The following is a 27,860-nucleotide window of genomic DNA, read 5'->3' on the forward strand; positions in this document are numbered from 1 at the left end:
AGCTTAGGCCACGGTGCCCTTGCACTTTTATTCCAGTTGCAGTTCTCCCGTATTCAGAGATAACAGAAGGCTGAAGCACCACTGATGCGGCACTTGAACCTTGGGTACACAACAATAAAAGCACAAATCTTTTTCTGCTTGTCTTGGTTATTCACCTCGCCACTTTAAAGGCCATTTTATAACTCAGTGTGTGCAGGTTGCTCAGCCCCCATCCTTGCAGATCTCGCTGCTCAGCATGCTGGTTCTGGCCAGGAGAGAGCCAGCCTTCCCCACAACAGCCCACTCTGTGCCATGCTGAGAACTTGTAGTCTGACCAGCACCGATATCCTACCAGGACCTGGACTGAAATCAGTAAGCCACCGCACAGCAAATACTGCTCTTGAATTGTAGCTCTCCAAAGAAATTATCATTTTATTCAACACATGAATTCTTCTTTGGATCCTCAAGTGTTCTGTTATTCCCACACGCACAACTAATCCCCATTGGCTTTGCTGCTCAAGGCCCTGCCCCCATTCTGGCCCACCTTACTGTTGCCACGCAGGTGTCACCCCAGCCTCAATGGATGAGTATCGCTGGGGAGCACCGAGTCCCCCTGGCTGCTCCATCCCTCCCATGGAGGCTCTCAGCAGGCAGCAGGAAGGCCACGCTTCCACCTCAAAGCGGTACAAATCCAGTCACAAATCCAATCGAGATGAGTTTAAGTAGGCAACTGGGCTTTCCATAAAGGAGCTGAGGTGTGGCTGAGGTCCTTCCTGCCAGCTCATTCTTCACCACCAAAAACTGTTTGAGGGAACTGGGCATTCGCTGCTACAGTGAGAAGAAGCAAGGGACAAGATTTCAGATTGTTACTGATTTTGTTTTGCTTTCTAAGGCAGCATGACTGAAACTTGGATTCCAATTACCTCTTTTGTTTTGTTTTTTAAATAGAGGTGCTTAACCAATTCCTATCAGTGCTTTTCCTACGCTAGGAAGCAAAGCTGCCTTTAAAATGTATTTTTTGGATTCCAAGCCAGTTATATTAGAACAGTGACCAAGACAAATCCATTCCACGGTGCTCTTGTTCTGCGTTCAATAATAAATAGGGGGGGAAAAATACCATTGAACTGCCAAATCCTGCAAGGTGCTGAGAAATGCAGACTATTGTCTGAGCTTGCACTCTGACCCCAGCTCGCATTTGTCGGCTAAAGCAGAGTAAGCACACACGGTACTCAGAAAGCAAATCAAACACAATTTAGAAACTACATTTGGGCAGATAAAAATAATGAAAGGTTTACCACTTTGCAAAAATAATACGCTCGGTAGAAGACAGCCCCTCGGAGCCTGGTGTGTGTCAACATAACTTCCCATGCTTAAATTTTCTAAACTGCATAATACAGACATTTATGGGTATGTGCTTCAAATGTAAAATAATCTCTTTGGAAGAAGCAGACGATGCTTTTTCTGACACACTGACGGGGTATAATGTTCGTTGTTTATGCATTTGCTCAAGCACTAGAATTCCACATGGCTAAACGTTACTTCATCAGATGTATATCAGTTTAAATTAGCTCAAAATCCATCCTAATTTTCATTCTGAGATCTCAGCCTTTGGAGGAGCTGATTTATCAGAGTGGTTAAATCCAGATGCACTGCTAATAAGCCAGGAAAGACAAATAAGCCTCTTGGCACAAAACAAATGAGCTGAGGGGGAAAAAAAAGAGCTCAGAGAAAGTAAGAAAAGAGAAAACCTGCCAGTGAGAAGAATGCAGGGTTTCAAATCCCTTCTGCTGTCCTGCTTGGATTTCTTCTCGCCCCACTTTCCCGTCAGCCCCTCATTTCATTTCCTTTTTTCTCACATTGCTTTCTGAACCACCTTTCCTGCTCCTATCCACTGACTCTCCACATTTCCATTTGCATTCCTTTTTAAATCACTTTTTTTTTTTTTTTTTTTTTTTTGACAAAACTTATAAAGCATTTAGAATGCCTGAAAGAGAAAGTTCAGAAACACCGAAAAGCTTTGCGGGCAATCAGATCAATGGCAGCCACCTGAGTACATATTCATCTCCCAGCAAATACAAAGAAAAGCACAGGAGGACCTTAAAATGCAATGTGGCTGGCAACAAACCCCTTCTCATCCTTCTGTTGCTTGTATCAGTTTTCTGACTTGTGAAGGCTTTGTTTGAATGAAGGAGGAGTGAAAAGCTTGCTCAGTGCTGGTGCTGGCTAGAGCTTGTGGCCAAGTGGTGGAATAACCACCCATTAAGGACTCTGGAGGTAAAGGTAATATCCTTCCAGGTAAGACCAGGTCTCCTCAGTCAGGGAGTGTCCCAGCAGGGAGAAATCCTTCCTCCTGCACAAGCTCTCCTTTTATGATGGCTAATTAACCTGGTGTTACCTTAAAGATGTACAATAATTTTCAGCTCTGACTCAGTTCTTATTCATTGCTATTTAAGGACACAGGAGAGATAACTTGTCTTGTATTCCTCTGTGCTCGTGTCACTCAGCTTGGGTAGAGGGTTAAGTGAACTCCAATAGTTTAGCTCTCTTTGATGCTTACGGTTTTATCAGGCAGCGCTGTGCCACATATATTGCCATTATACTCCTCCACTCTTGATCTTGCTGCTTTGTTTCCTGTCACGCTCCCCAGAGGTCATAGTCGGGGTTCATTCACTCTCTCAAACACCTTCCCAGATACTCAAATGCACTTGTGTTATTGCACTTTCTTTCAAATCTGCCTGGATCCCTTGTGCAGAGTCAGGACTTTCCTGTTCCTCAGATCAGCACTGTGCTGGCTGAGCTCCAGCTCAGGTAATTATACCCAGCTCTCCTTAATGCTTCTCCACTTCAGCTGCATTCAGAGGAGTTATTCTGTACCTTCTTCTCCAAACTGCCTCCTGACACTGTGGGTACCAAGGACAGATGAGATGGGGACTTCAGAGAAGCTGCACATGTCGTATTAAGGGTAAACCAGCGCCTTCCAAAGGTTGGCTGAGAGCATTGTCATGAGGAACATCTTCCTTTTTTTTCTTTTTTTTTTTCCCACTGAAATGCTATTTTAAGTGAATAGCTGTCATACAGACCAGAAGCTGAAAGACAAACACTTGGTCCAGATTAACCTGCAGTTGCTATTTGAACATGGAGGCTTCTTGCTCTATGTTATTATTCTGAGCCTAGCCTAGATGCGTTCAGCGCCTCGTGTCACTTGAGCTGGTTGTCACAAGGCGCTCACAAAAATAGATGGCTCACTTATTGTTAGCAATATCAATAGAGAGGCTAAAGGCAGAATGAGCACTGCTAGAGGTAATGCTGCTATTTCAACCACGAGGCAAATTACAAAGCAAGACAAATAAAAAACTTAATTTTGCAATAAGCCATGGCTCAACCTGCTTGCTAATATCCTCCTTCAACCCTGTGCTTAACCATAGGCAGCTTGGAATGTACTTTCCAATGCAAGAGGATTCAAATAATCATATTTAAGACAAGAAAGAAAAATATTTTTTTTTCCCTCTAAGTATAAACCATAAACTGAGGTCAATCGCAGAAAGAATATGGAGTACAGAAAGAAGAGGGTGAAAAATCTGCTTACTAGGTGATGCCCATTTCCTCCAGGCTGTGGCCATTAGCACTGGCTGTAAGCACTTATGCAAGATCATCTAGCTGCTCACTGCACTGCGGTTCTGCCAAGGCAAGAAACAGAGATTCACACTGCAAGCCAGTACATTACAATCAATTCCAACTCCCTCACCTTGGAGGGATCTGAGCTGCTGCTGTCAGTCAGAGGTGGTGAGCAGTTCAGGAAGAAGTGCTGCGCTCAGGAAATTCTTGGGTAGACAAATGATTCAGGAGAGGTTTATGCTCACAAGAAGTTTAAGGAATATTTTTCTAATGTAAACTCAAGGGTTTTATTTTCTCTGTGGGCCATCTATCTGAGATGGATTATCAAGGAGCAGTCTTATATAATTGGTGCTGGTTGGAGTGGAGTTTGGAGCAAATTATCTCTGGAGGTCTACTTGATCTCAAGTTATTCTACGGTTATTCTCCAGCCTCCGTGCTACAATGACAGCCTGTACCTGGAAAGAAATCCTTCACTCCAGAGAAATTCCTACCAGGAAAAAATGGAAAAACAAACATCCACCCGGTGCAAGGGTGACACAAACTATATTCAGCATTTGTTGCTTTTCTCTTTCTCCAAAATCTTCCAGGTTTTAAAAGCTACCAGGTCCAGCTCAGCTTTCACATTAAAAAAAATCCAGCTGTGCTGTGACTGAATGTGGATCAGGTGCTGAATTGGCTTCTGCAGAATGGTCACAGGGTGACCATCACAGACCTCATCAGATGGCATCCACCTGGTGGGGATGGCTTCTGCCCTTGTCCTAGAAGGGGCTGAGGGGACGGGAGAAAGGGAAGGAGAGGGTTGGTCCAGAGGTCTGTGGAAGCACACATCTGCAATCTTAAGCTGATTTTACCCTACTGCAGAATTAAAGTAGCACAGTTCCCGTGCCGTTTTGATGACGGGACTTGGCTAGTGCAAAAATAGCTGGTGCCAGGTTCAGGTTCTTCCCCTTCTGCTAAACAGAGCTTTCGTGCAAAAAGAAAATGACCCCACTGTTCTCAGTAACATTCCCCTCCCTTGCAGTTCATTGATACACAAGCAGTAATAAATCCACATTTAATGTGCTATTGACTGCTTTAGAACTTAAACAGCAAAAGAAATAATGTAAGCAAACAAGCACGTACCCTCACATAGTTAAAAAGGGAACTCAATACTGGAAATAACTAGAAGCAGGGTTGACAAAGGAACTATATAAATAAAACTGTAACGCACCCCTGTAAGGTTTACGTCACATGGATATTTTTTTTGTAATCTTTATAAGTGGAAACCAGGAATGAGTGTGCGTGTTTGCACATGACAAACTACAAGAACAAACTCATTTTAGGATTCTTACTGGAATCAAAGCGCTGGGGATGAGGAGAGAGTCAAAGTACAGAAACATGACAGAGAGTTCAAGTGTTTATGAAGAAAAATTCGCTTTGTAATGACATCCGTGTAGAACAGATGCAGTTAGCTTACATTACACCAAGAGAGATGAGTCTAGTGATGATGATGCGACTACACCAATAGCTAATAAGAAACACAACCGGTATTATTTCACGCTCAAATATTTTCAAGAGGGCTGATATCAGAGTAAAGGCAATTCCACAGCTTCATAAAGTTCAAAATGTTTCTTTTTTTTTGTTTGAAAACTTTGAGCATCAAATAGGTTTTGTAAAAATTACCTTATCAGGGCCAGCTCAGGATGCTATCATTGGTTATTATGGATTGAGATGTCTAACAGAAGAGCAACAAAAGTCTAAATTTCTACAGTATCAATCATGCAAATATTTCAAGTATTGTAAAAATATTACCTGGCTGATTTGCATCGGACAATTATATCCATCTTATTAAAGAGAAGCAAAGGCACTGCGATCATGGGTCAAATTTTCAGCAGTTCTGCCAGCCTTACTCTTTAAGGGTCCTTACAAACTGAGTAAGCTCATTGTGATACAGGACCTGGGACACCTTGCTTAGTTGCTTATGGAAAAGACCCACACTGACAGTGAACATTTTTGGAAATGCTGTAACAATGTCTTGTTGTCAGAATTCCCTGAGCCAGCTCTGTGCTTTCTTTAAAAATAATTGCTAAAAAAAAAAAACAAAGTGAATGCTTGAACTGCTGCTTTACAAGGAAGTCCTATTTATCTTCATGATTGTTAACATTTCCAGATGAGTGAAAGTGTCTTGAGTCAAACTTTAAATAAACGTGGAAATAACCATTAGTGAGCCAGAAGTGCCTGAAAAGATCATATATGGTATAGAAAGGGATTTCTTGAGAGAGTTGCAGTTCAGATTGGGAAAAATCAAACAGAGCCAGCTAGCAGCCAGGGGACATCAGAGAACCAGGAAAGTTGCTAAGGATGTAGGCAAAAGCTGTGAAGTGCTGCAGGGTATCGGGGATGCTGAAGAAGAGAAGTATGTGGAGAAAGGTCTTGTGGTGATAGAGCAAATCAGAGGAGATGTTACCATGACAGAGCTGTCTGAGAAAGCCTCACAATGTTACAAAATGCAAGCACTGGGCCTCAGGATGATGATAAAAACCAGAGAAGGCTGAGAACTACTGGGGACAGAAGGCAGTCAGCTGTTTGGGGAATTCAGTAACCAGGGATTGTTGCTGAATGCAGTCTGATGAAGACAGGCTACAACTGCAGGGTATAGCTTACAAAGATGTTTGAAATAATAAAGTCACAGAGTGTCCATATTTAATGGAGAGTAACACATTCTGCAGGAGTTAAAAGGAAATGCAGAAGTACTTAGAAACATGCCAAGGAAAAAAACGTATTATATCACGAAACAGGAAAAAAAAAGAAAAACCTGAGCTAATGACATTCATTGCTGGAGTGCATGAGGGAGAATCTGAAAAGTTCCCTAGCCTTAGGAACCTTCCGGGAGCAGCTGCTGAGCCTAAGGAAGGTTAAGCATGTTAGAGAATGAGAGAGCAACCGTAAGATGCCAGGAACAGCAAAACAGATTGTGAGTTGAATGACAAATGTGTAAACTGCTGGTTGTTACAAAGGACCACAGTATCCAGAAACATTAGAGACTACTGTTCTGTTTCTGGAGGCACCCAAGAGGAATGCAAGTTGAAAGGATGTCGGGTATGTTGAATAGCATCAAGAAACACTTTAAGGTGGTGGTCCAGAGAAAGGCAGAGAATTAGTGAAGTGGATAGTTATGCAGTCACATAGGCACCAAGGCAAGGTTGTGATCTCCCACAGGCCTAAGTTACTAGGAAAAGCTCAAGAAAGAATGCAGATTGCCAGAGGGACTGAAAAATCCTACATGTAAACTAGAGACAACAGAAAAGCTGTGAGATCTGTCAGGAAACACAGGGTAAGGTCACAGACTGAAACAACTCAGATGTCTGGTTTCACCATTTGACTAATAGAAGAAGGATGTGACCCAAGATAATCCTGCCCACTTCTCTTTTAGAGTGGGAACCCCTTCCAGTACTGCCTTGAAGTAATGAATGAATGATTCCTCTTGAACAACCAATGCCATGTATGGAAAATAGCTATCTACACTATGTCATTGTATGCATTTAAACTGGGCCTTGGAAACCACAGGAGGGTAGGAGAGCAAAATAATCTCTTTGGGACAACGGAAATTTTACAGGCTAGGCTGTACCTATCTCTGCTTACTCACACAGAGCCCTTCTGCCCCTCACGGCACAGCTGTGCAGCAGGCAGACATTGCTGGTCTCTCATCATGCGTTTGTGAAATACTAATAGAGAAGAACAGAGTTCAATATATGCTTTATTCATGAAATCTCCAGCTCCACAGCACTAGTTCTGAATGGAGTAACATGGCTAATGTATTTATAATTCACGGTGCTGACTGGCCATGCCTCGCTCCAGAACATGGGCAGGACGGGGGAATCAGCCCCTGCCTGGCAGCCCAGCTTTGCTTAAGAGTCACTTACTCTGTGTGAAACCTGCTCCTTGCTGCACAGCGTCCTAAGGGAACAATGCAGCACATCTCCCTCCCTCCTCCTCCCTCAGGAGAGGCATTCTGCAGTCTGGGTTTGGTTGGGGAGGGAAGGGGGAAGGAGACAATGAGTTGTTTTTCACAAGAACTGCTACGGAAGGCAGCAAACAGCAAGGTTTCCAACCTCTTCCCTTTGTTTGCCTTAGGTCTCTTGATTTCTATATCAGGCTCCGGTTCAGCTTCCATTAGCGCTTCCTCATCAACATCGTTAACAATGGTTTCCTCACAGAGGGTATCACTAGGATTATACTTACTGCCAGAATCCTCTGGCACAAAACCACTGTCTGAGTCAGAGCAGAGAAATAATTAACCCTCGTGATACTTCTCTGAGGAATGAATGGAATACATAATAAGATTTATGGGGCACTTAATTGATCTCGCTCCTAAGAAGAGCCGCTTCCACACTCTGAAGTTAGCATTGCCACTGAAGAGTGAGGAGGCCACTGTGTCAGTGCTGGAAGTCAGTGGACTGCACTACCTTGATAGCCTTAGCTACCTTACATGCCTGAACAGCAAACCACCTGTTTACCACTGATCCTGGATTAGATCACGGTTTTGTTACCAAAAAAAACACTATCAGTGTCAACAGACTCTCAGCTACTGTGAGGGTGGATTCAGACAGAGTAGGACTTACTTGAAATTATCAACACCTGATTTGAAAATGGACTTCAAACACTCCTGAGCATATTCTCAATCCATAAGACTAGATTTATGATTCAATCTACAACTACTGCAGAACTGCTGGAAAATTTGCCCTGCTTGTGAGAAGAGTGCTGCCCTACAGAAGAGAAACAGGCATCAAGATTTGCACAAATTTGCATGTTTTTGCTGTTTTCAGCTCTAAAGATAAGAATTTTCCTCCCCTCAAGAAAATAATCAGTTACTTCAGTAGAAGACATTCCCAAGCAAAGCTAATTAACTTACTTGGTCCAGAAGCATCCCCTCCCATAAGCTGATAATATGTCTCAGTGGGATTGGAGCAGGATAGTACAGTCCTAGCTGGCAGGGAGGGATCTCTAGAGAAGTATATATCATATAGATTTCTGTCTGCAAAAAACAGCAGCCTGCTAAGATCTGGAAGCCTCAAAATCCTTTTCACTTCTGCCGGGAATTTAGTTCAAAGCAGCTGCATGTAAATTTTGCATGGCAAATGCTATGCTGGCAAATCCTCCTCATGATGCTTGTTTTTAAGTCAACAAGAGTAAACTGTATAGAAGAAGAGTTTGCTTTAGGGCACTGAGATTTACTCTAACTGTTTTAAAAGAAAAATGAAAACAGCCCTATGAAAAAAAAAAAAAAAAAAAAGAAAAGAATAAAGGATTTGAAATATGTATGAGCAGATGCACTGCCTTGCCTCATCTCTTTGTGCCGCATAAAGGGGACACAGATTGGCTGAATCCTGATAAATAGAGATCTGCCATAGAGATTTCTCAGAAAACATGCAGCTACCATTCCCAGCTCCTGTCCCTCCCATCCAGCAGGAGGTAACAGGCTGAGAGATAGGGAGGGAGTGTCAGCACCAGGCTGTGAATTTCCTGCAGGCCTCTCATCTTCCCCCACACCCTGAAATGAACAGAGCAGTAGATATTTCCTCATTCACTCACGATCTTTTCATGCACATTTCTGGTACCTGCACAATGCCTAAAATTCTGCCACATGAAAGAAGCAGATACTTTCTAATTCATTCCTAAAGTGGATCGCATGAATTTTGGCTTATTTGATTTGCGTAACAACAATAATAATAAAAAAAAAAAAGAGATCACGAAAAGTTGCTGACGTGGAGAGGAAAATACTTTAGCAAGAATGCAGTTGTCAGGACACATTTCAAATCTTGTTAGGAATTAGCCCTTTGGTATAAAGTCACAGCCCTGACGTATCACTTACACAACATTCTCCCTGCTCCCACACCTATACCCTGCCAAGCTCCCCTTTCCTATTTTTCACATGCTCCAAATGTTATGAAAAAGCTAAACTTATGGATCTGAACTGAAAATTTCTCTGCAGACTAAAGCTAGTCGACAGGCCAGGTAAATACTTGCTATTTCCTTGACAGGGATTGTAACAGCAACAACATATGTCGGAAGTATGGAAGCACTTCCAGCACAGATCCCAGCTTTTGCATATGCTCTACGTGGGCCTGCAAGCCTGACAGCTACAAAAGCTCTGTATCAGATATACTTTATAGAAAGCTGCCATACTGCAGGCATCAGAGGAGCAATGTGCATGCCTGCAGTTGTTTTAGGAACTGGCAATGCCAATACTGAGCATTCACTTTGACGCGTGGTCATACTCAATTGTGAGCTCCACCTGCACCAACTCTTGAACAAGAACCAACACTCAGTGGAAGTGCAGGAGCTTGCAGTGGCTTTGCCATGTGCTCTAGCAACAGCTGGTCTTCACAAAGTTGTTGGGTTTTTGTTTTTTTTTTACTACTGTGATGATGAGGAGTATGGGACAACAGCTGTGCTATTGCAGCTTCAGATGTTGTGCTGCCAGCCAAGTGGCCCAGCACAGCCGTGTGTGTGGAGCAGGCCCTTCTCCATCTTCTGCCGCAGCTGAGGGGATGGAAAAAGCTGCTGATTCAGATCCACTTCCCCAGCTCAGCTCATCCTATTTCTTCCTGTGGAAATCACCACCTCTTCAGCTCTGCCTGCAGAGGCTCGTGTGGGCACCCCCTAACCTACTTTTGGTCAACCTGAGCCAGACTTAGCTTAAATGGATTAAGTGGGAGGTTTTTGCTAACCCAGTTTGATTGAAGTGGGTTAAGGGGCACTCACACAAGCATCTCTGTAAACAGATCGAGAGAGGGCATTAATTCCTGGGAAAAGGCAGTGGCAGGTGGCTGGGCCCATCGATCCCTTTTACCAACAGCTAACTCAGGAGGATGCTCAAACAATCTTATGGGCTGAGACGTAGCTTAGTCTTAGAAATCAATGTAGTCAGAAGTACCTTCAGTGCTTTCACCACCTATAAGTTATTCTGGGACAGATGACTTTGGAAGGTATTTGCCATAAGCATCTGATATCGCCTGTCCATTCCATTGGTTGCACTGTTCAATTCTATCAGCCATAGCAGCATCAACATCACAGGTAAATCAGACTTCAGACATGTCTATTCAGTAGAAAATGTCTCTAAAGATTAACGTAAGAAATCAGGGCACCTCCAGTCTGTACAAACTGATGATCTAACCCAATCCTAAGCATACACAGAAACTTCATGTAATGATGACACGAAATCTGAGTAGCTAGTACTGAGTGCCTGTCTGCTTCCTGTTTGACATAGGGGTCCATAAGCTGTCTACCAGATGTGCTCCTCTTTACCCTGAAGGCCATCACGAGGACTGCTATTTCACTCTGAAATCTCCACAGTCAACGTTATGACAAGATACAGACTGCTCTCCAACATATGTCTCTCGCATAACAAGACATTAGTTTAAATGCACTATTATGCTGAGGGGACTAAACTGACCACTTAACAGGAAGGGATATATCTTTCTAGCTATCAAAAACAAAGAACTTAACAAGAACTGCATCAGAACAGCATACAAAAATGAAACAGCAGTTTCTATTAAGGCAACATGGCCATATGTAGGGACAGCCCTCTGCCTCATGCAATGGCTATTGACCTGTACCTATATAAACACCCTAAGATAGAGCAAGATTAGATTAAACCATATTAAATGGCCAGTATTTCTTTCAAATGGTTAAAGCAAACTAGCAGATAATGCTGCCTTGGGGAAGGCTATGGCTATAATGTATGCCAAACATAGATGATGGCAAAGCCAAGGCTTCCGAATCCCCAGTGACCCAGGGATTTGTTTGGAGTGTGTTTCTTTTCCCAGAAATAAGGCCACTGGGGAAAAAGGAAGGAAATTAATGGGCATTCAGGTCTCATCCTGGCTAGTTGCTGTGACTTGGCTGGGAGAGGCACGTAGATTCGTGAACAACAGTTCAGAATCCTGTCACCCCCATACAGCCTTCATTGCCATAAGCCACGCTTCTGCTCAGTTACACCAATATTTAATTATGCTGTTGTTAGGACAAGGTGAATCTGAATCACTTGATTAAATGCTTATGTACAAGAAAGGTAGGAAATTAACACTGATGTAATTAATCATATGCTGTTCAGCCCGGCAAAACCATTAACCAAGCTGTTTAAAACATAAAACCTATAGAAAGCAGCAGTGTGTTTTGTGCTCCTTCAAGAGCTGCAGAATGAAAAAACTGTAGCTCAGTTTGGCACGTTATAACCCATCCAGGAGCATCAACCTCTTCTGACTGCAGACTCAGTTCTCATGGGTGCTGAGGCTCAAAAAACGAATGAGATGTCAAAAACCACTGAGCTTCCTGTCCTCAACATCAATCTGCATCCTTATGCACATAAATAAGCTTGCATAATTAAAATTTGCATCAGTACAAATCCCAAGCCGTTTTAGAACATACACACAAGAATGGAACGTGTAATCACCATGCTCATGCTTTTCCTTTAATTTCACCAAAGGAAAGATATTTTGACAGACCTGACTCTATCTCCATAAAGCACGAAGCATTCCTGGCAGTAGTAATTGCCTTGTAACTAACTCCTTATTAGAACTTTTTTAGACCTGTATAACTCCACTGACTTTATGTTGCTCTTGAAGAACAGCATCATCAGCTCAGCATCAACTTTGGTTCCTAATTAAACTCTTTCAGATATGAAAAAAGAAAAACAAAAACCCAATCCACCTGAGATCACAGTTTGTCCTATTGTTTTCCATCACAGCTATCATTTTATCGCGATAACACACAGTGTTCTCTACAAAGCTACTTTCAGCTGGAAGGAACCACCAGCAGTATGCTGTGGTGACAGAGAATTGTTTTAATGAATTCAATACACTTACCTGAAAAATACACTTGCAAATAGTAATACGGTACCTGCTTTAGGCTAAATAGAGTATTAATGAGTGAACAGGAACAAAATATTGAACCCTGAGCAATGCTGAGCAGCTACAGTTTCCATGATCTTTCTAAACTCAAGATCTCAGTGGATATTTTAAGTGCAAGGTCTTATTCTACCGTTTTCTTTCATTTTTTTTTTCCTTTATGCAAAGGAAGACACTACGTAAAGAAAACAACAGCCTTTCCATGTGGAATCCAGGTGCCTGAACATAACTACACAGAGCAGGACTTGCAGTGGCAATACATGTAGAAGCACGATCAAAGAGAGATCATTCATCATGTATAAACACGCTGGATGAGGGGGAAAGGCCTGAGGGAAAACACACAAAAAAATCTTCATCACGCAAGTAATTATATTATTGCTTCATAGTTCTCAGTGGCCTTAAATCCAACCTAAGAAGACATTATCTAAGGTGGCCTAGGGAATATAGCAAGGATATAAAAGGAGACAGAGGGATCAATGAGGTTTTGTAGCATTCCTAATTTCACTTACTTAATGACAGAATAGCCACTAGGCTGCTGGAATGATTTCTTGCATGAAAGAAAGCAGGAGCTCAAGAAAAGTAAGCAAGATAAGTATGTGTGTTTTAGCAGAATTCTTTCTAACTGCTAAATTATTATTGGCTAACTATCAAATATTTCACACAGTGATAAACAACTGTTCTTTCTATTTCACCAAACAAAAAGCCCATTGTAAGATTTCTACTATTGCTGCATTCACCAGAACTTACTTGAAAAATACAGTTTTGGACACACATAAAATACAACTCACAGATGAATAACTGCAACAGTCTGGGTTACTTTTCAAACATGTCAAGAAAACATTCTGTTCTTCAGGGACACAAGAACACAGTGAAGCAGCACACCAGCTCTTGGTTCCAGACATCTACTGAGTTTTGGAAATAGCCTATCTTTTTAATTGTTGAGATTTCAGCAAACAGCTTCTCTTCCAGGAGAGCTGGGGTTATAAAGTAGAACCCCCTGGTTTTGGTGCCAACCCAGCAAAAACAGTAGAAATTCCCACATCCCGCCTCACCACCAAAAAAGGTGCACTTTCAACAGCTACGTCAGCACAGCAGTCCATAGGGCCACGGAGTCAACTGGAAAAATGAACCAACCTTGATTAAAAAATGTGTTACTAAAAATGGTGCTGCTTTTAATCCACTTGAGGTCATTGGTTTGATCCCCAGCTTGGAGTCACAAACAGCTGTGGCAGCACAAGTGTGGGGCCATAGGTGGCGGTGGCAGAGAGCAGGAAATCCTTAAAACCTGCAGCCAAGAACACGCTATGTAGAACTGTACATCACATTGTATGCAACTGTCAGAGGGACACACCACAGGCAATGAAGAAATCCTTCTTTTAGTTTCTCGTCCTAGTTCCTGCAGTCTGCCATCTAAAAGTATGCACATACAAGAATTCTAGAAGATACTAATCTGGATTTCAGAAATCACGTTGGTTAAGAAAAAAGGAATCTCAAGATGTGCTGTTTGTCCTAGCCATTCTCTGTTACATTGGCTTAACTGAAGAAATTACGAACAATGAGGCTAATAACTGCGTGCTGACAAGCTCTTAAGCCAGCTCTTGTGTTGAAGAAAGTACAAAAGATCTTGAACACTTACATTAAGATGAAAATCCTCTAAAAATCAACCCTAAGTTGCTCCTGACTACACAACCCAAAGCTGGGATTCCTCCTTCAGAAAGAAAATATCCACATCTGATTTGAAAAACAGGTTCCAAACTTGGTGTGCCACGGTTCTGTGCAGTGCCGGGTTGTGTTACAGGGTTTGCACCTCCCACACCTTTCACTTTCACATACTTACAGCCCTTCTTGTCTATAAAACTACCAAAAAGCAATTCCTACCTTGCAATTATACATGGCTGCCCCAACGTAAGATGGCGAAGCAGCGCTCCCTCCATGTTAGCTTCTGTGTTTGGGACAGCTGGTTCAGACTGCCAATGTATCTATCGCCTTTGATAAGAGCTGTTGATCTGGAAGACAACACATTTCTGAAGGTGGATTCTCAAGCAGCACGACAGCAAAACTATCATCAAGAATAGAATGTATGCCCACCACACCCGTGCCTTTCCTGTAATTTCAGTTTGTCTCACTGCTCACATGCTAGGCTGCAGCTGTTGCTCAGCTTCCACACGGGTACCGGGTCACGCGCACCCCCTCAAGGCCGGATCCCGTTAGCCAGCGGAACGCCCAACGCCGGGCTGCCGCGGGACTCGAACCGGGAACACACGGAGGAGGCAGAGCCGCCACCTGGCGCGAACCTTTCCGCGGTCCGCCGCTCCTGGCGGGGTCGCTGTGCCGGCTGGGCCGTCCCGGCCGGGCCACAAACTCTGAGTCACGCACTTCGTGATTGGGCAGCCGCTTCCCTCCGGCCAATGGGAGGCGTCCTTTCGCGGCGAGTCAGCGCCCGCCTACGGCGCCATCTTGCCGGCGCCGGGAGGAGCGGAACGGAGCGTAGCGGCGGGCAGCGAGTCGCCGCGCGGGCCCGCCATGCCGCACTACCAGGCCTGGGAGGAGTTCACTCGCGCCGCGGAGAAGCTCTACCTCGCCGATCCCATGAAGGTGGGTGGCGGCAGCGTCGGGCCGAGTAGGCCTGGCGGGTGGGCCGGGCCTCCGGCTCCCGAGGGAGGCCTCGAGTAACGTGGCGCACCTGGGGCTCTCGCCGCCGCGTTCTTCAGCCTCCCGGTGAGGGAAGCAGCGCCGTAAGGCGGCCGCTCCGGGCCGCGTGCCTGCCAGCGCCCTGCACGAGGCGGAGGAGAGCGTTTCCCTGCGTTTAATCCCGGTGGCCTTCAAGGATAAAAACGGAGCGGTAAGGAGGGGGCTCCTTGCTGATACATCATCGTCACGCTCCGAGAAGTAGAACCAAATTCCCGTGTAACTTGCCCAGGGAACCGCGTTACCCGTGAAACGTGGGGACCGCGAGGACCTGATCTCAGAGAACTTGTGTGTGCGCTGACCTGTGGTGCCTCTGTACAGCAGGTGCACCGTGACATCCGGGAAGGGGATTAAAGCAGTTCTCTTGAATGAAGGTATATTGAGAGCTGGCTTACAGCGTATGAGGCTGTATCTGTTTGAATTAAAGGAATCACAGAGCTGTTGGGAGGGACCTCTGGAGATCCAGACCAAAAGCATTGATTAACTCCCATGTCACATTGTTACCCACAGCATCACTTAAGACTGGAAGTGCTTTGTTTCCTGGAGAGTAATTGCTCTAGGAATTAACTTCTTAATATATGATTGCTTTTTGTTTCCAGTAACCTTTGTCTTCAGTTTGCACAAACATTAAAAACCTTCAGCCAAAAAGTTACAGAAGGTAACAGGACTCACAAGCCTGAGAAGACACCAGTAGGAAAGGCTTAGTTTCATTCACCAGAAGTAGTATCATAGAATTTTGGAATAGCATTAATTAAAGAGGACCTTAAAGCCCATTCAGTCTCAGCCCCCCAGCCATGAGCAGGCCACTTCCTCCCCCCCCCCCAGCTCAGGCTGCCCAGGGCCCCCTCCAATCTGGCCTCAAGCTCCTCCAGGGTTGCAGTATCTTCTGCTTCTCTGGGCAGCTGTGCCAGTGCTACACCATCCTCTCAGTGAAAAACTTCTCCTTGACATCTAATCTAGATCTCCCCTCTTTTAATTAGAACTGTTCACCCTCGTTCATTGTCTATCTACCTATGTAAAAAGTTGATTCGCATTCTGTTTATAAGCTCCCTTTAAGTATTGGAGGCCCATGACAAGGTCAGAGCCTTCTCTAGGCAGAACAGAGCTTCCACTTCTTTCTTGTGCTGGGGGTCCCAGACCTGCCATTAGCATTAATAGCCACTTCTTATGCAATTGCTTCCTACCTACTGATAAGAAACTAAAAATAACTTGTTACGTAATGCTTTGCAATATCCAGTTAAATTAAGAGTTTGGAAAGGCTGCCATTGCAGCCAGAAGCACCTTTCCCTCTTTGTAAGGGACCTTAAGGCACTCTCTTCCTTCACACTCTGCTGTGGCTATCAACTTGGTTATTTATGAGAGGGTTTATGTAGGCTCCAGAGTCATAGTTGGAGTACCCTTCTTTTACTTGCCTGAAAAGCTTTTGTATGCAACTGGACTTACCAAAAAACTAAGAACTGTGGGAGACAGGTCTGTGTTGTTTGGGAGCTGATGAAGCTGGATAGCAAGCGGTCTTGTTTTAGTGGGAGCAAGTTACCTAGTCCATGTCTCTAACAGCCTCTGTTGTGCTGCTGAGCCTGCCTGGCTGAGGTGTAGTTACACAGGTGCCGTGGTCAGAAGGCTTTCTTGAACAAGATAAGTCTGTGAAGAGATCTCTCATAGAGACAGTCTCAAAACACATTTTGTAGTCATGGTGATTGTTGACCACATCATAGGTCAAAGACACGTTTATAGCATGGGTTGTCTTAGTTCAGAACGTTCTCAAAAGCACAAGTTGCTTTGTTTATAGATACTAATGCCAGCTGACATCAGAAACAATAGAAGTCCCCTTGTTCTGCATTCAGTTCTGCATTCAGGAAAACTCATTCAATGCTCAGTCAGTTGCTGAGAGTTGATTTTTGTCACAATGGTTTTGAGAACTTTTGTAACTGAAGAATGCAGAAGGGCTGTGGGTAGGTTGAATCTCAGGGCAGGTTACTGTGGTAGGAGCTGTTTTTAGCAAGTAGAATGCTTGCTTCCTGACTTCAAACCTAGCCTTGTTGAGTCTTGAAAGCAATTTGAAAGAGCCCTTTGTTTGTTGTTTTTTTTTTTTAAATTACACTAGAAGCGTTTTGTTATGTCTCCCCTCTCCACTTATGAAAGCATTAGCATGATTCAAGTCTGCATGAACGTAGCTACTGAATTAACTGTAGTGACTGGAAGTAGAAGACTTACATCATACTCACCTAATACATAATTAGATACTGTATAAGAAAAGAAGTAATGCTGAGTTTATCCCACTCAGTCAAGCTTTTTCAAATGTTCACACAGAACTATTTTCCTAAGGTTTCTTGTAAGCAAAACTATGTGATACACAGTGAGAGAGTGTCTTGCATTGGCAGGACTCTTGTCATCTGTTTACCTGTCACTGGAGTCCCTGCACATGTCACTGCTGTATTTAGTGTGGTTTGTAACATGCCTGTTGCTACTATAGTACTGATTTAGCATGTGGAAGCGTGGTGATTAGCTTCCAAACCATCTTGTCTGTAAGGTCAATAGACAGTGGAGTTGGGGTCCACTGAGAGGCAGTGAAACTGAAGCAGTGCAGAATTCTAATGAAGGCAGTCTGAACTCAGGCACTTCCCTCATACATTCTATAGCAAGTAATTTGGATATTAATTCTTAAAATGCTTGTCATTTCAGGTGCGAGTTGTTCTCAAATATCGACACTGTGATGGGAACCTCTGCATCAAAGTAACGGATGATGTAGCTGTAAGTACAGAGCATGCTCTCGGGGCTTACTGGACTTCAAGTATTTGCTTTCTGCAAGTATAAGCTCTTAGCCATTGCCTTGAGTACCTCACAGTTTTCTAAAACCTTGTTTTGCTCAGGTTTCCCTAATTTCCTTCTGGTGACTGAAACTGACCTCTGTAGTTCAGCTCTACATAGTCCACAAGAAGCTCTAACAAACACTTCAGTATCCTTTATAGGTCTCCCCGTATCTTTGATTTTGTAGAATCCTAAAATAGTTATCTGAGCACTACAAAAAAAATCCATCTTCATGGAACTACATTGGTACTTCCTGCTGAAGCGTTTCAGGAGCATCTTCAAACACATTTACTGCCAAGTGTGGTCCCTTCACTTTGCTCAAAGTGGTGACAGGTTTAATCTGTAGGGTAAGCTGCTGCTTTGTGATGAGAAGACACTAGAGTGTTATCACAGTGAAACATGACATTCATTCACAGCACAAAGATCCCATCCTCTCAAATAATATTATGGTACCACAGCCATTTGTTATGCATTCAGAAGCATTTGAGCTGCATTTACTTACTGCTATTGATCTAAATAGTCTGGAAGGGTGCTTAAACTCACAAGGGATTCAAAGAGGACAGCAGGTAGAAATAGAATTTATCCACATGCAGAAGTACACGCCAGCAACAAGTTCTGGTTGTAATAACATTACAGCCAAGTTATTGTTGTGCAGCCCAAGTAAGCAACAGTAGTATGCCCATTCCTTACACTGAGATCTAGAAAAAACCTGATTTTTCCTTCCCAGGAGTGGCCTGGCACTGGTATTTCCAAGGCAAGATGCAAAATTCCAATAATGACACAGTAGTGACAGGGCTTAGTTTGAGATGCTGATCATGGTGTACTGATAACAGGGAAGTAAAAGGCAGTTCAGTTTGAAGTTTTCAGTAATGGAAGATTGGTGTCTGTGACTTGTAAGCTTCAGTTTTTTTATTTCAGGCCTTCTTACCTGCTGCCAGTTGTGGAAGGCTGTTATGCTGATTGTTTTGTAAAGAGAGGAAATAAAGGGTTTCCTTGCTGCTAAGTGTACAACTAATATAGCTGAGGGAAAAAAAAATAAGCTTTTCTCTACTGCTCACCTCTGAATTAAAAGAGGATTTCATTGCTGGCAAAAGTTGCTGCATTCAGAGTGCTGGAGGATGGAGCATTGTTATGTGTAGTTGTTACGTAGGTCTGAGCAGTCAAACTGATGCTGTGCAGGTATAAGAAATTACTCATGCAGTGAAAGCTAAGCAGCCATTTTATAATTAGTCACTAACATATTGCTCTCGTTCCTTTTGCATTTACAGGCTTGTCACATGAAGGAATTCCTCTTCATCTTAATTAGATGTTATTTTCCTCATTAGAGCTATCTTTAAAATGGATTTTGCGTAGGGGAGGGGGATCCTATTCAGTGGGAAATACTGATGTTGTGTCACTAGCAGTGTATAGGGACTGCTAGAGGCAGAATATACTTTCAAGATACAGAGAACAGGATAGTGAAAAACCTTTTTCTAGATAAAATTCAACCTAAACCAAGTGTGCCCTTAAAGACAGCTTTAAAGCCCAAGTTTTACCACCTTTGAGAGAAAAGATAACAGAAACGATGAGCTTCACTGTTTTCAAAACAGAAGGCAAGAACCTTTGAAAGAGGCATTTTAAAAGAAGGTAGATGTGTTTTGCTGCTGCCACATGGTAGCAACATACCACAAATGTTCATTGAAATACTTGTTTCATTGGTTCGAGCACAAATTCGTTACAGCTGCAAGTGGGGTAAAAGCAGTAAAATGGAATCTGATATTAAGCAACTTTCTCTTGCAGTGCTTGCTGTATAGAACAGACCAGGCACAGGATGTAAAGAAGATTGAGAAGTTCCACAGTCAGCTGATGCGACTGATGGTGGCTAAGGAATCCCGCAGTGCTGCCATGGAAACAGACTGAGCTGCTGAAAAGAAAGCAGCGCCACGGTCGGATTTCACTGGAAGAAAACATCTCTTGGATTTGAACAAATAGCGGGACAGGAGATGCTTTTTCATGCCAAAGTGGACTGTTACAAGTGTAGAGTATCCTCCTCCCCAGACTCCACTTTGGAAAACTAGGAAAATTAATGCTTTCAATTGAAAGCTTATATTTATTTTCGGGAATTGAACAAGAAACTATTCTTACACACTAAGTACGCTAAGAAGACAAGTCTTCACAATCCTACAGTACTTGTGTGAATTTGGTGGGCCACAAGCATGTTTCTGGAAAGTTGTAATAAAATTCCATATAGGTTTTGTTGTCTTCATATGTTATGCTGATGTATTCTCAGTGAGAGGCTTTATTAACATAATACTGTAGTGTGATTAATGGATCTAATAAATATTTACATAAATAATATACTTCAGTGGGGTTTAGAAGAATGCAATTTTAACATTTCACTTCAGAAAGCAGCCAATGTATATTAAGACTGCACCTAGCAAAATTTTAGCTTTTAGTATTGATTTTGGTCACGTGTAACATCAGCAATGCATCTGTAGAATCCATGTTATATTGGGTAAATAATTAAGCTTCTCTGTTTGAAATGTTAAAGAAACACTTGCTGTGTGCAGTTAGCAATACTTGAGCAGTTTCTTTTCTGGTTAGGCAAATATTGATGAAAAATACCAGAACATTCTTTCAGTACTTGAACTATTGCATACTAGAAAAGGGGACCTTTGCCATCCTTGCCTCGGGCAGAGTTGAAGTGTATCAGCAGGACTAATTCTAGAAGCTCTTGCCTGTTATGTTAATAGAAGAATGCAACCAGCCACTATCCAGTCATCATTTTTAGCTATTTGTGAACTGTGCATTTTCAAATGTTACATGAGGCACATGGATATCAGCCAGCTGAACAGACAGATAAAAAGCAGCTTAATAAATACAACTGTCAAAAATAGACCCGTGCCCACTATGCTTTGACTTTTTTTGCACGCTTACCTCTGGTAAGGTGATGAAAACTTTGTCTTTTGCAAATGTTTTTATGCTTGACAGCCCAGTAGCTGAAATTGATACTGGACCATGCATACTTAAAACCACACTTTCTTTTTATATAAATATGCTACTGCTGTACTGTATGCCCAGATTGTTTTGGCTTTAAAAAAAAAAAAAAAAAAAATCAAGCCATGAAAACAAGCCAGAGCCATACAAGACTTGTCTGTGCTAGCATTTAAATATGGCAAAACAATCCACTTCAATAGCTACCTGTTGTCACTGACATTAAATAAGCACAGTCTACTTAGAAGCAACAGAATTCTCACATTTGCTGAGGTCTCTAACACAAAACACAGGCTCAGCTGCTGCAGTAGAGTACCCAGTAACCAGCTGATGTGCAACACTGCATGCTTTTGGAAAGCCCTTAGGTGCTAAATTGCCAGTAGCCACTCTGTAGGAGTGACCTACATGTAATGTTTTTGGATTGGCTTTTGAAATGCAGATAAACCCAGAGAGAATTATGGAGTTTGTCCATAATTAAGCTGTAATAAGATACTGTGATCTGAAAATTTTCCTTGATGCTCCAAATTGTCATCTTAATATTACAATACAGCATGTTAGGACTCAAGCCATTTTTTAATCTAGAATACTGTTCTGCGGTGTATGGGTGCTGTGTAGAAGTCACACAAGTGAAGTTTTACACTACTAATTTGGCAGGTGCAAAGGCTGCTGCTATTTCAGTGTGATTTTTGGCCACTTACAAATTGGTTTGGCATGAGAGATCTTCTGTGAGCAGAGGGACAGAAAGATTTGACTGTATTCACTTGTGCATGGAGGATAAAGGTAAAGAGAGGGCTGCAGGTAAACTTTGTGCACCAGGGGGCTGAAAGGATTGAACTAGAGACCTGAGGAGGTTTTAAAGGGGAGTACTGGTGACTAGCAGAGGAAGGGATTACAGTGCTATACTAAATTGCAGTTGTCAAGAAAAAGGCAGGAAAATCAATTTCTGGTTGCCTACATTCAGACATTATTGCTGTAAAATCACAAGGAAATATTAAAGCTGCATTCTTAAAGGTGATGCTATGCTTATTCTTTGTGTACTTGCTGGAAAATGAAGATGGTACTAAGCAATTATAATAAAAATACTGCTAAAGCTATTGCTTTAAAAACAAACAAGCCTTCAGAAATTCACTTAGGGGAAAAAAGATGACATATTTCATGCTTTTTGACTTTGTCCTGCAGCTTTCAGTCACTTCAGTACTCTGTTCATGGGATGCTTCGTAGAAACACCAAACTCAAAGCTCTGCTTCATACTGCTAACACTCTTGTTGAGAGTACTGTTCACACTTGTTGCATCTGTACTGTAGTTACCAACTCCTAATAAACTTTGTCACAGAGTTAAGCCAAACTGCCAACTGCTCAAAGGTGTCTGTTGATACATGATGGAAAAAAGATAACTGATGTGCACAGAATATCTGCACTCAGAAGCACTGAATGCAGCAGCCCAGCCTATCAGCAAATGCTTCTGGTTTCCAGAAGCAGTTGTGCCAATTAAAGGATGCAAACAGCCAGCTCAGGAACCTATGTGTGACTTGTCTGGTAAGTCTGGTAATGTGGGACTTGTCTGGTAATGGGAATCTTTGCAGGAGGACTGAAGTTATTAAAATCAAAGGATGGTTTTGCTTACTTTAGCTTATTTTGTTGCTGCATATGTTAGTCATTTTCAGTGACCATCTCGTTCTGTGAGTGCAGTTTAATAAAAAGGAGGGTCTATTTCCTTCAGAGTTTTTAATTCTAAGCCTCTGGATATGCAAGCATGTTCTGGATTACAGGAAGATCCTTTAATTATCTGTAGAAGTGAGAACTGGTTACAAGTCATGGTTTTAGAGATGCTTGTGAAAGAGGCTTTTGTTTTCATCAAAGTCGAGCTAATGCTTTCAAGAGCATCAGATTTATTCCGGAAAATTAGGTGCTTTTGTGCCTGAGTCCGTGCAAATAGGGAATTGAACTGAAGCCAAGCCTTTGACAATGTTTTAACTTGTCAAAATAATTACATTTTATCTCCATAAGTTCTTTCCTGCAGTGCAAGAAAGAAGTGGATACTGCTCAACATCCCTGTAATAAATGTGGAGGAACCTTGGTTTCTGCCAGTCACTGTCAGTAAGCCTTTGATGATTGTTGTTCCCTTGGGCTGATTTTAAGGGATTACATCATCTGTAAAGCGTGTTGCCCTCTTGCTTCAGAGGGAAGCAATCTGCTCACTTCTTTATAAATAAGGATGGGAACACACTGTTGTCCTGTACTTGAGCTTTTTCCCTTTCTTTTCTGCTTTAGGGGAAGAATGTTCCACAGAAATGATACTGTGACCACTTCTAAAAGGCATTTGAGATTGATCTGAAGTGGAAAAAGGAATCTACAGCAAATAGCTACACAGAAGTAAAAACGTGTGATATCTTCTCATCTAAAGACCAGATTCTGCAACAGTTCCCATTCTTTCAAGAGACTGAACATCAGCACACAGCCTTACAAAGTTGGATCTCAAACTGAAAGCCTGGTTTGTACAATGCACTGTGCTGAGGTAACTTTAAGTGTCACTGACTGAAACGAAGTTGCTTTCGTCAAGCATATTTTAGAAGCTTTCTTGTGAAGATCCATTAAGATAACAACTAACTTGCTTTTTAGAAATCTAGTCTATGCTGCACACTGAGTTTTTGTTTAAGTTAACAGTGATCTCACTTCCAAGAGATGAGGTATCTAGTCTGAGAACTCGGTACCACTTTGAAGGTAGATGCTGCATGACTTACAAAAAAATCTTTGTAAGCAAACAATTGCATTATCTTTTACACAGGCCTTGAAAGGTATTTAAATCCAGGCAAGAGTTAAATCACCTTCGTGTTGGAGATGACATAAAAAACACCTTTCATCTGTTGTTACTTTTCCAGCAAATACTCTTCAGACTGACTTCCAGATACACCTCCCCAGCTTTTTATTGGGAGGAATTACCATGCGCTGGAGGTAGATGTGGCCTTTTAGTCTGTAGAAGTGGTGCATTTATCAGAGAACATTACCACAGTATTTCAGGAAGAGAGCAGTTACTCAGCAGAACACAGAGAGGCAGTCCACTAATCCCTGACAGTTGGTGTAGGCCCCCTGGCTGCTGTAACAGACCAGAAGTTTGGCAGGAGAACATGGGCTTAAATTGGACCACGTAATACAAGTCTGTGGGAACTGTGAGCCAGTAAGAGCACAGTCACAGTACGATAGCAGAGTTTAGCTACCTACATGTAAATGCAGTTATTTTTGTACATTGTCTTTGTTTCTAGCGAATACACATTCTTCCCCCCCTTACATTGTGCCTCAGTCACTTAGTCACAGGTGTTTGCTCTTGGAGTCCCCTGATGGGAACAAAGACTTTCTGCTATCCTAAAAACATCTCAAGCCATTAGTGCCATCTCTGAGGGCTCTTGGTTCAGGAGCTGGCCAGGCTCCCAGCCGGAGCCTGTGTGCTCAGCCTGAGTGCCCCATAATGGCAGCCCATGATGCAGGGAATTTGGGTATTAGAAAACTAAGAACAAATTTCTCTTATACCGCAATTGATGGCATTCATGAAACTGTTTCCTATTTAAATCAAGACCACCTTTGAAGAGATTTTTGATTCTGCACTCATTCTTCTGTCTGCTTTTTTGTGGCGATTCTTAGTCTTTTTGCTAGAGCTTAATATTAGTCATGCTGAAAGGCCTGGGAAAGGTTTGATTTGTTGCATTCTCCTTTGAAGTTGTGCTAGCACATTGCATTCATTTTTTGTCTAGAAGTGGTATCTCCATAAAAGGCCCAATCTGTTCTGCTGATACTGAGAAGAATCCTCCTGAGCATTGCATGTGTGTTTACAGCAAGATTTCAAACACCAGTTTCATAGGGGAGTCGAGCTTTCTGGAAACCTATTGAAATACTTGCTGACTGGTTGTGAGCAATGAGAAGTCACTGCTCACACTGGCTAGTAAAAAAAAATATGTATTTTAAGTGGGTTGCTGATGCATGTAAATAGAGCCATCTAAAATACAGTTCTCTTGTCATTATGTGACTGAAAGATGAAAGGCTTGCCTCAGGGCACTAATAAATGAGCTCCGGCAAGTTTTGAGCAAGCCTTAGAGAAGCTACCTCCCAAAGATATCCTTTCCTTTAAGGAGCCAGCAGACAGGAGGATGAACTAATGCTTTAAGCATGTCAGTGCAAAAGTTGATGTCTTTCTTTAAATTACTACAAAATAGCTCTTAAAATTGGAGAACAAGGAGGCAGCTGACCTTCTCAGTGAGCATTTAACAATTGGTTCATAGAATGGTTTGTGTTGGAAGGGACCTTTAAGACCAACTTGTTCCAATACCCTGCTATAGGCAGGGACATTCCCCTCTAGACCAGGTTGCTCACAGCCCCATCCAGCCCGGCCTCAAATGCTTGGCTGCTCTTCTTTGTTTCATGACAAGTTTCCCATGGCAGTGCTACCCAACAGCCGAGGGCAGTAGCCAAAGAAATAGAAGAGATTCACCTGGGCTTACACTCAGGGGGAAGCCTTATATATGCTTCTCACTCAGCAAAAGTGCATAACAGGTGACTGCACTTAAACATGCAACCAACTGACCATATTTTCAGTGTTTCCAAGAGAGCAAACAGCTGCTTTCCAAACAGCTCCCTAACCGCTCCAGCAGTGCTCTGTGTCATCTGACCAACATAACAAAACTGGAATTCCACACTAGCCCGGGTCAATGTAACAGCTGGTTGCTGATGCCTGCCATCTCTATCACACAGTTTCTAGCACACCTCAGAGCTTTGGCTAAACCCTTTCCATTTACCAGTGCATCAAAAAGCTCCTTCATCTGGAGACCTGCTATTATGGTATTCTGCCTATTTGTGTGCTGATGCAGCATCACCAAAGGTCAGATGAGTGCTTAGGGAAAGGAAAGTCAGGGCTCAGGGGCTCTGAGGAGGGCTAAGAAGAGTGATTGGAATAGAAGAGCCACCAGTTAGATTGGCTTAGACCACCCCAGAACCTCTATTACTTATATTCTGTTATCTCCATAGCTTGCTTGTAAAAACCTCATAGTTGTCCATTAAATGGTCTACAGTGTAGATTTTACTTAACATTTAACTGGAAGACTGTCAATAACTGAAATATTTCCATGTTGTTCTAGTTCATATAGACAGTACTTAGTAGTACAGAAACAAAGACTAGTTTCTCACTCAGGGCCTCTAGAAGCCTCTCAGATGGAACATTCTGAACTGAACGTGTGCTATAAGGTAAAGGAATATCCCACAGATTCACAGAACTGTCTGATAACTCTTAAAATGCTGAGTATTGGGATTGAGAGCGAGCAGCATATAGGAAAGCATACACAACATCAATAGCAGCTGCCCAACACACAGCTACTCCAAACCAGAATGTTTTTAAGGTGCCTCCTGGCTGCATCCAGGTGGCCCCTCACAATAACCCATTCAAACACCACAACATCTACAGGGTACCATTTCACTAATAGAATCATAAGGGCTCAGAAAGCTTACCAAGATCATCATGTAAAGCCAGCAACCCACATCCCCCATAACTAACATTCTACTCACAAAGAAGCAACATCACTTCTACAGGTTATTGGCAACACAAGGCAAAGTACTTACAGGTAGACTAATAATCATAGACAAGAAGAAGAGCTGAACTCACCCAGCTGTGACAGGCTCTCTCACCACACAGCACACCTCTTCAGGAAGCATCCCAGATCCAAGAGATGCTCTTCTTCTAGTGCCCAGCCCTTATACAAGCCACCCTGGGCCCACCTCTTGCGGTTACATGGGGAGCACAGGTGCAAACACTTAGCCTGTGCTTCCTAGGCCAGCCACACCTCTTCTCCAGGTGCTCAATCACCAGTTCAGGCCATGATCTGTCAGTTCCCCTCTTAAGCTACTTCCCTCAGTGCCACATCTCTGTTTCTTTAACCCTTCCAGAGATGGTGTCTCCACCACCTCCCTGGGCACTGTCTCAATGCTCTTTCAGAGAAGAAGCATCTTCTAATGTCCAATATGAACTTCCCCTGATGCAACTTAAGGCCATTACCTCTTGTTCTATCTCTAGAGAGATGGGGCTCTTTGATTTCAGGATCAGAAAAAAGGTTTTCCTTCCTCATTCTTCTAACTTTTATTAAACTTCCTTCTGGACTCTTTTTTCCTTTCTTCTTTTCCATCTATTTTAAGTTTAATCTTGCTCTTTATATCTATAGGGCTAATTCATCTTATTTTCTCCTCGTAGTTGACCATGGTGACTTTTCTTTGGGAAGAGGATTGTTACGCAGTTGCATCTTCACTTTCTTCTACTTGTGGATTTAACAACGATTTTGTTCTCAAATCTGAGCTTCAATAGAGGGAGATTCTGCATTGTCATATTTGCTATATGTTCCACATGAACAAACTTCTTTACTCTGAGAGTGAAACAACATGGGAACAGGCTGCCCAGAGAGGTTGTGGAGCCTCGAACATCTCCAGAGGTCCCTTCCAACCCCTACAATTTTCTGTGATTCCGTACATTGTAAAATAAAAAAGCTGTTCTCTAATCACATGTGTGGTTCTCAGTTTCTTCTTGTTTACATGGTCCTCCCTCAGGGTTCTATGCAGTTTCTCTCACACTTCTAGTCCTATAAGTGTCTACCGTGGTTGTTCCCTCTATTTTTTGTTGGCTGTTAACAAATACCAGCTCTTAGAAAAAAAAGTGGTAGATGAAAACTGAGATGGAATGGCATGACCTCTAAGAGCCAAAAAGGAGTGAAAGCTGCTTACTTTGTCTTACTTGATGTGGACAGGCTGAATCGCTGGGCTGAAGCCAATGGGATGAGGTTCAATAAGACCAAATGCTGAGTCCTGCACTTTGGCCACAACAACTTCAGGCAATGCTACAGGCTTAGGGTAGAGTGACTGGAAGACTGCGTAGAGAAAACG

At 42.7% G+C, this 27,860-nt stretch overlaps 1 protein-coding gene and 1 long non-coding RNA gene across 2 annotated transcripts; one reads left to right on the forward strand and one right to left on the reverse strand.

Annotated features, from left to right (window-relative positions):
- Positions 1-65: 65 nt before the first annotated feature.
- Positions 66-27,459, reverse strand: LOC125690048 (uncharacterized). The gene is made up of 3 exons (XR_007375479.1): positions 26,596-27,459; positions 3,566-3,656; positions 66-807 (listed from the first exon to the last, which is right to left on the reverse strand). It is a non-coding gene; the product is annotated as an uncharacterized LOC125690048 (long non-coding RNA).
- On the forward strand, positions 14,929-22,296 carry SRP9 (signal recognition particle 9). The gene is made up of 3 exons (XM_048937979.1): positions 14,929-15,077; positions 17,853-17,921; positions 19,758-22,296. Exons 1-3 carry the CDS (start codon positions 15,006-15,008, stop codon positions 19,875-19,877), a joined length of 261 nt encoding a protein of 86 aa, XP_048793936.1. The 5' UTR covers positions 14,929-15,005; the 3' UTR covers positions 19,878-22,296.
- Positions 27,460-27,860: the final 401 nt, after the last annotated feature.

This window comes from Lagopus muta, chromosome 2, assembly GCF_023343835.1.
Source record: "Lagopus muta isolate bLagMut1 chromosome 2, bLagMut1 primary, whole genome shotgun sequence".
NCBI lineage: Eukaryota > Metazoa > Chordata > Aves > Galliformes > Phasianidae > Lagopus > Lagopus muta.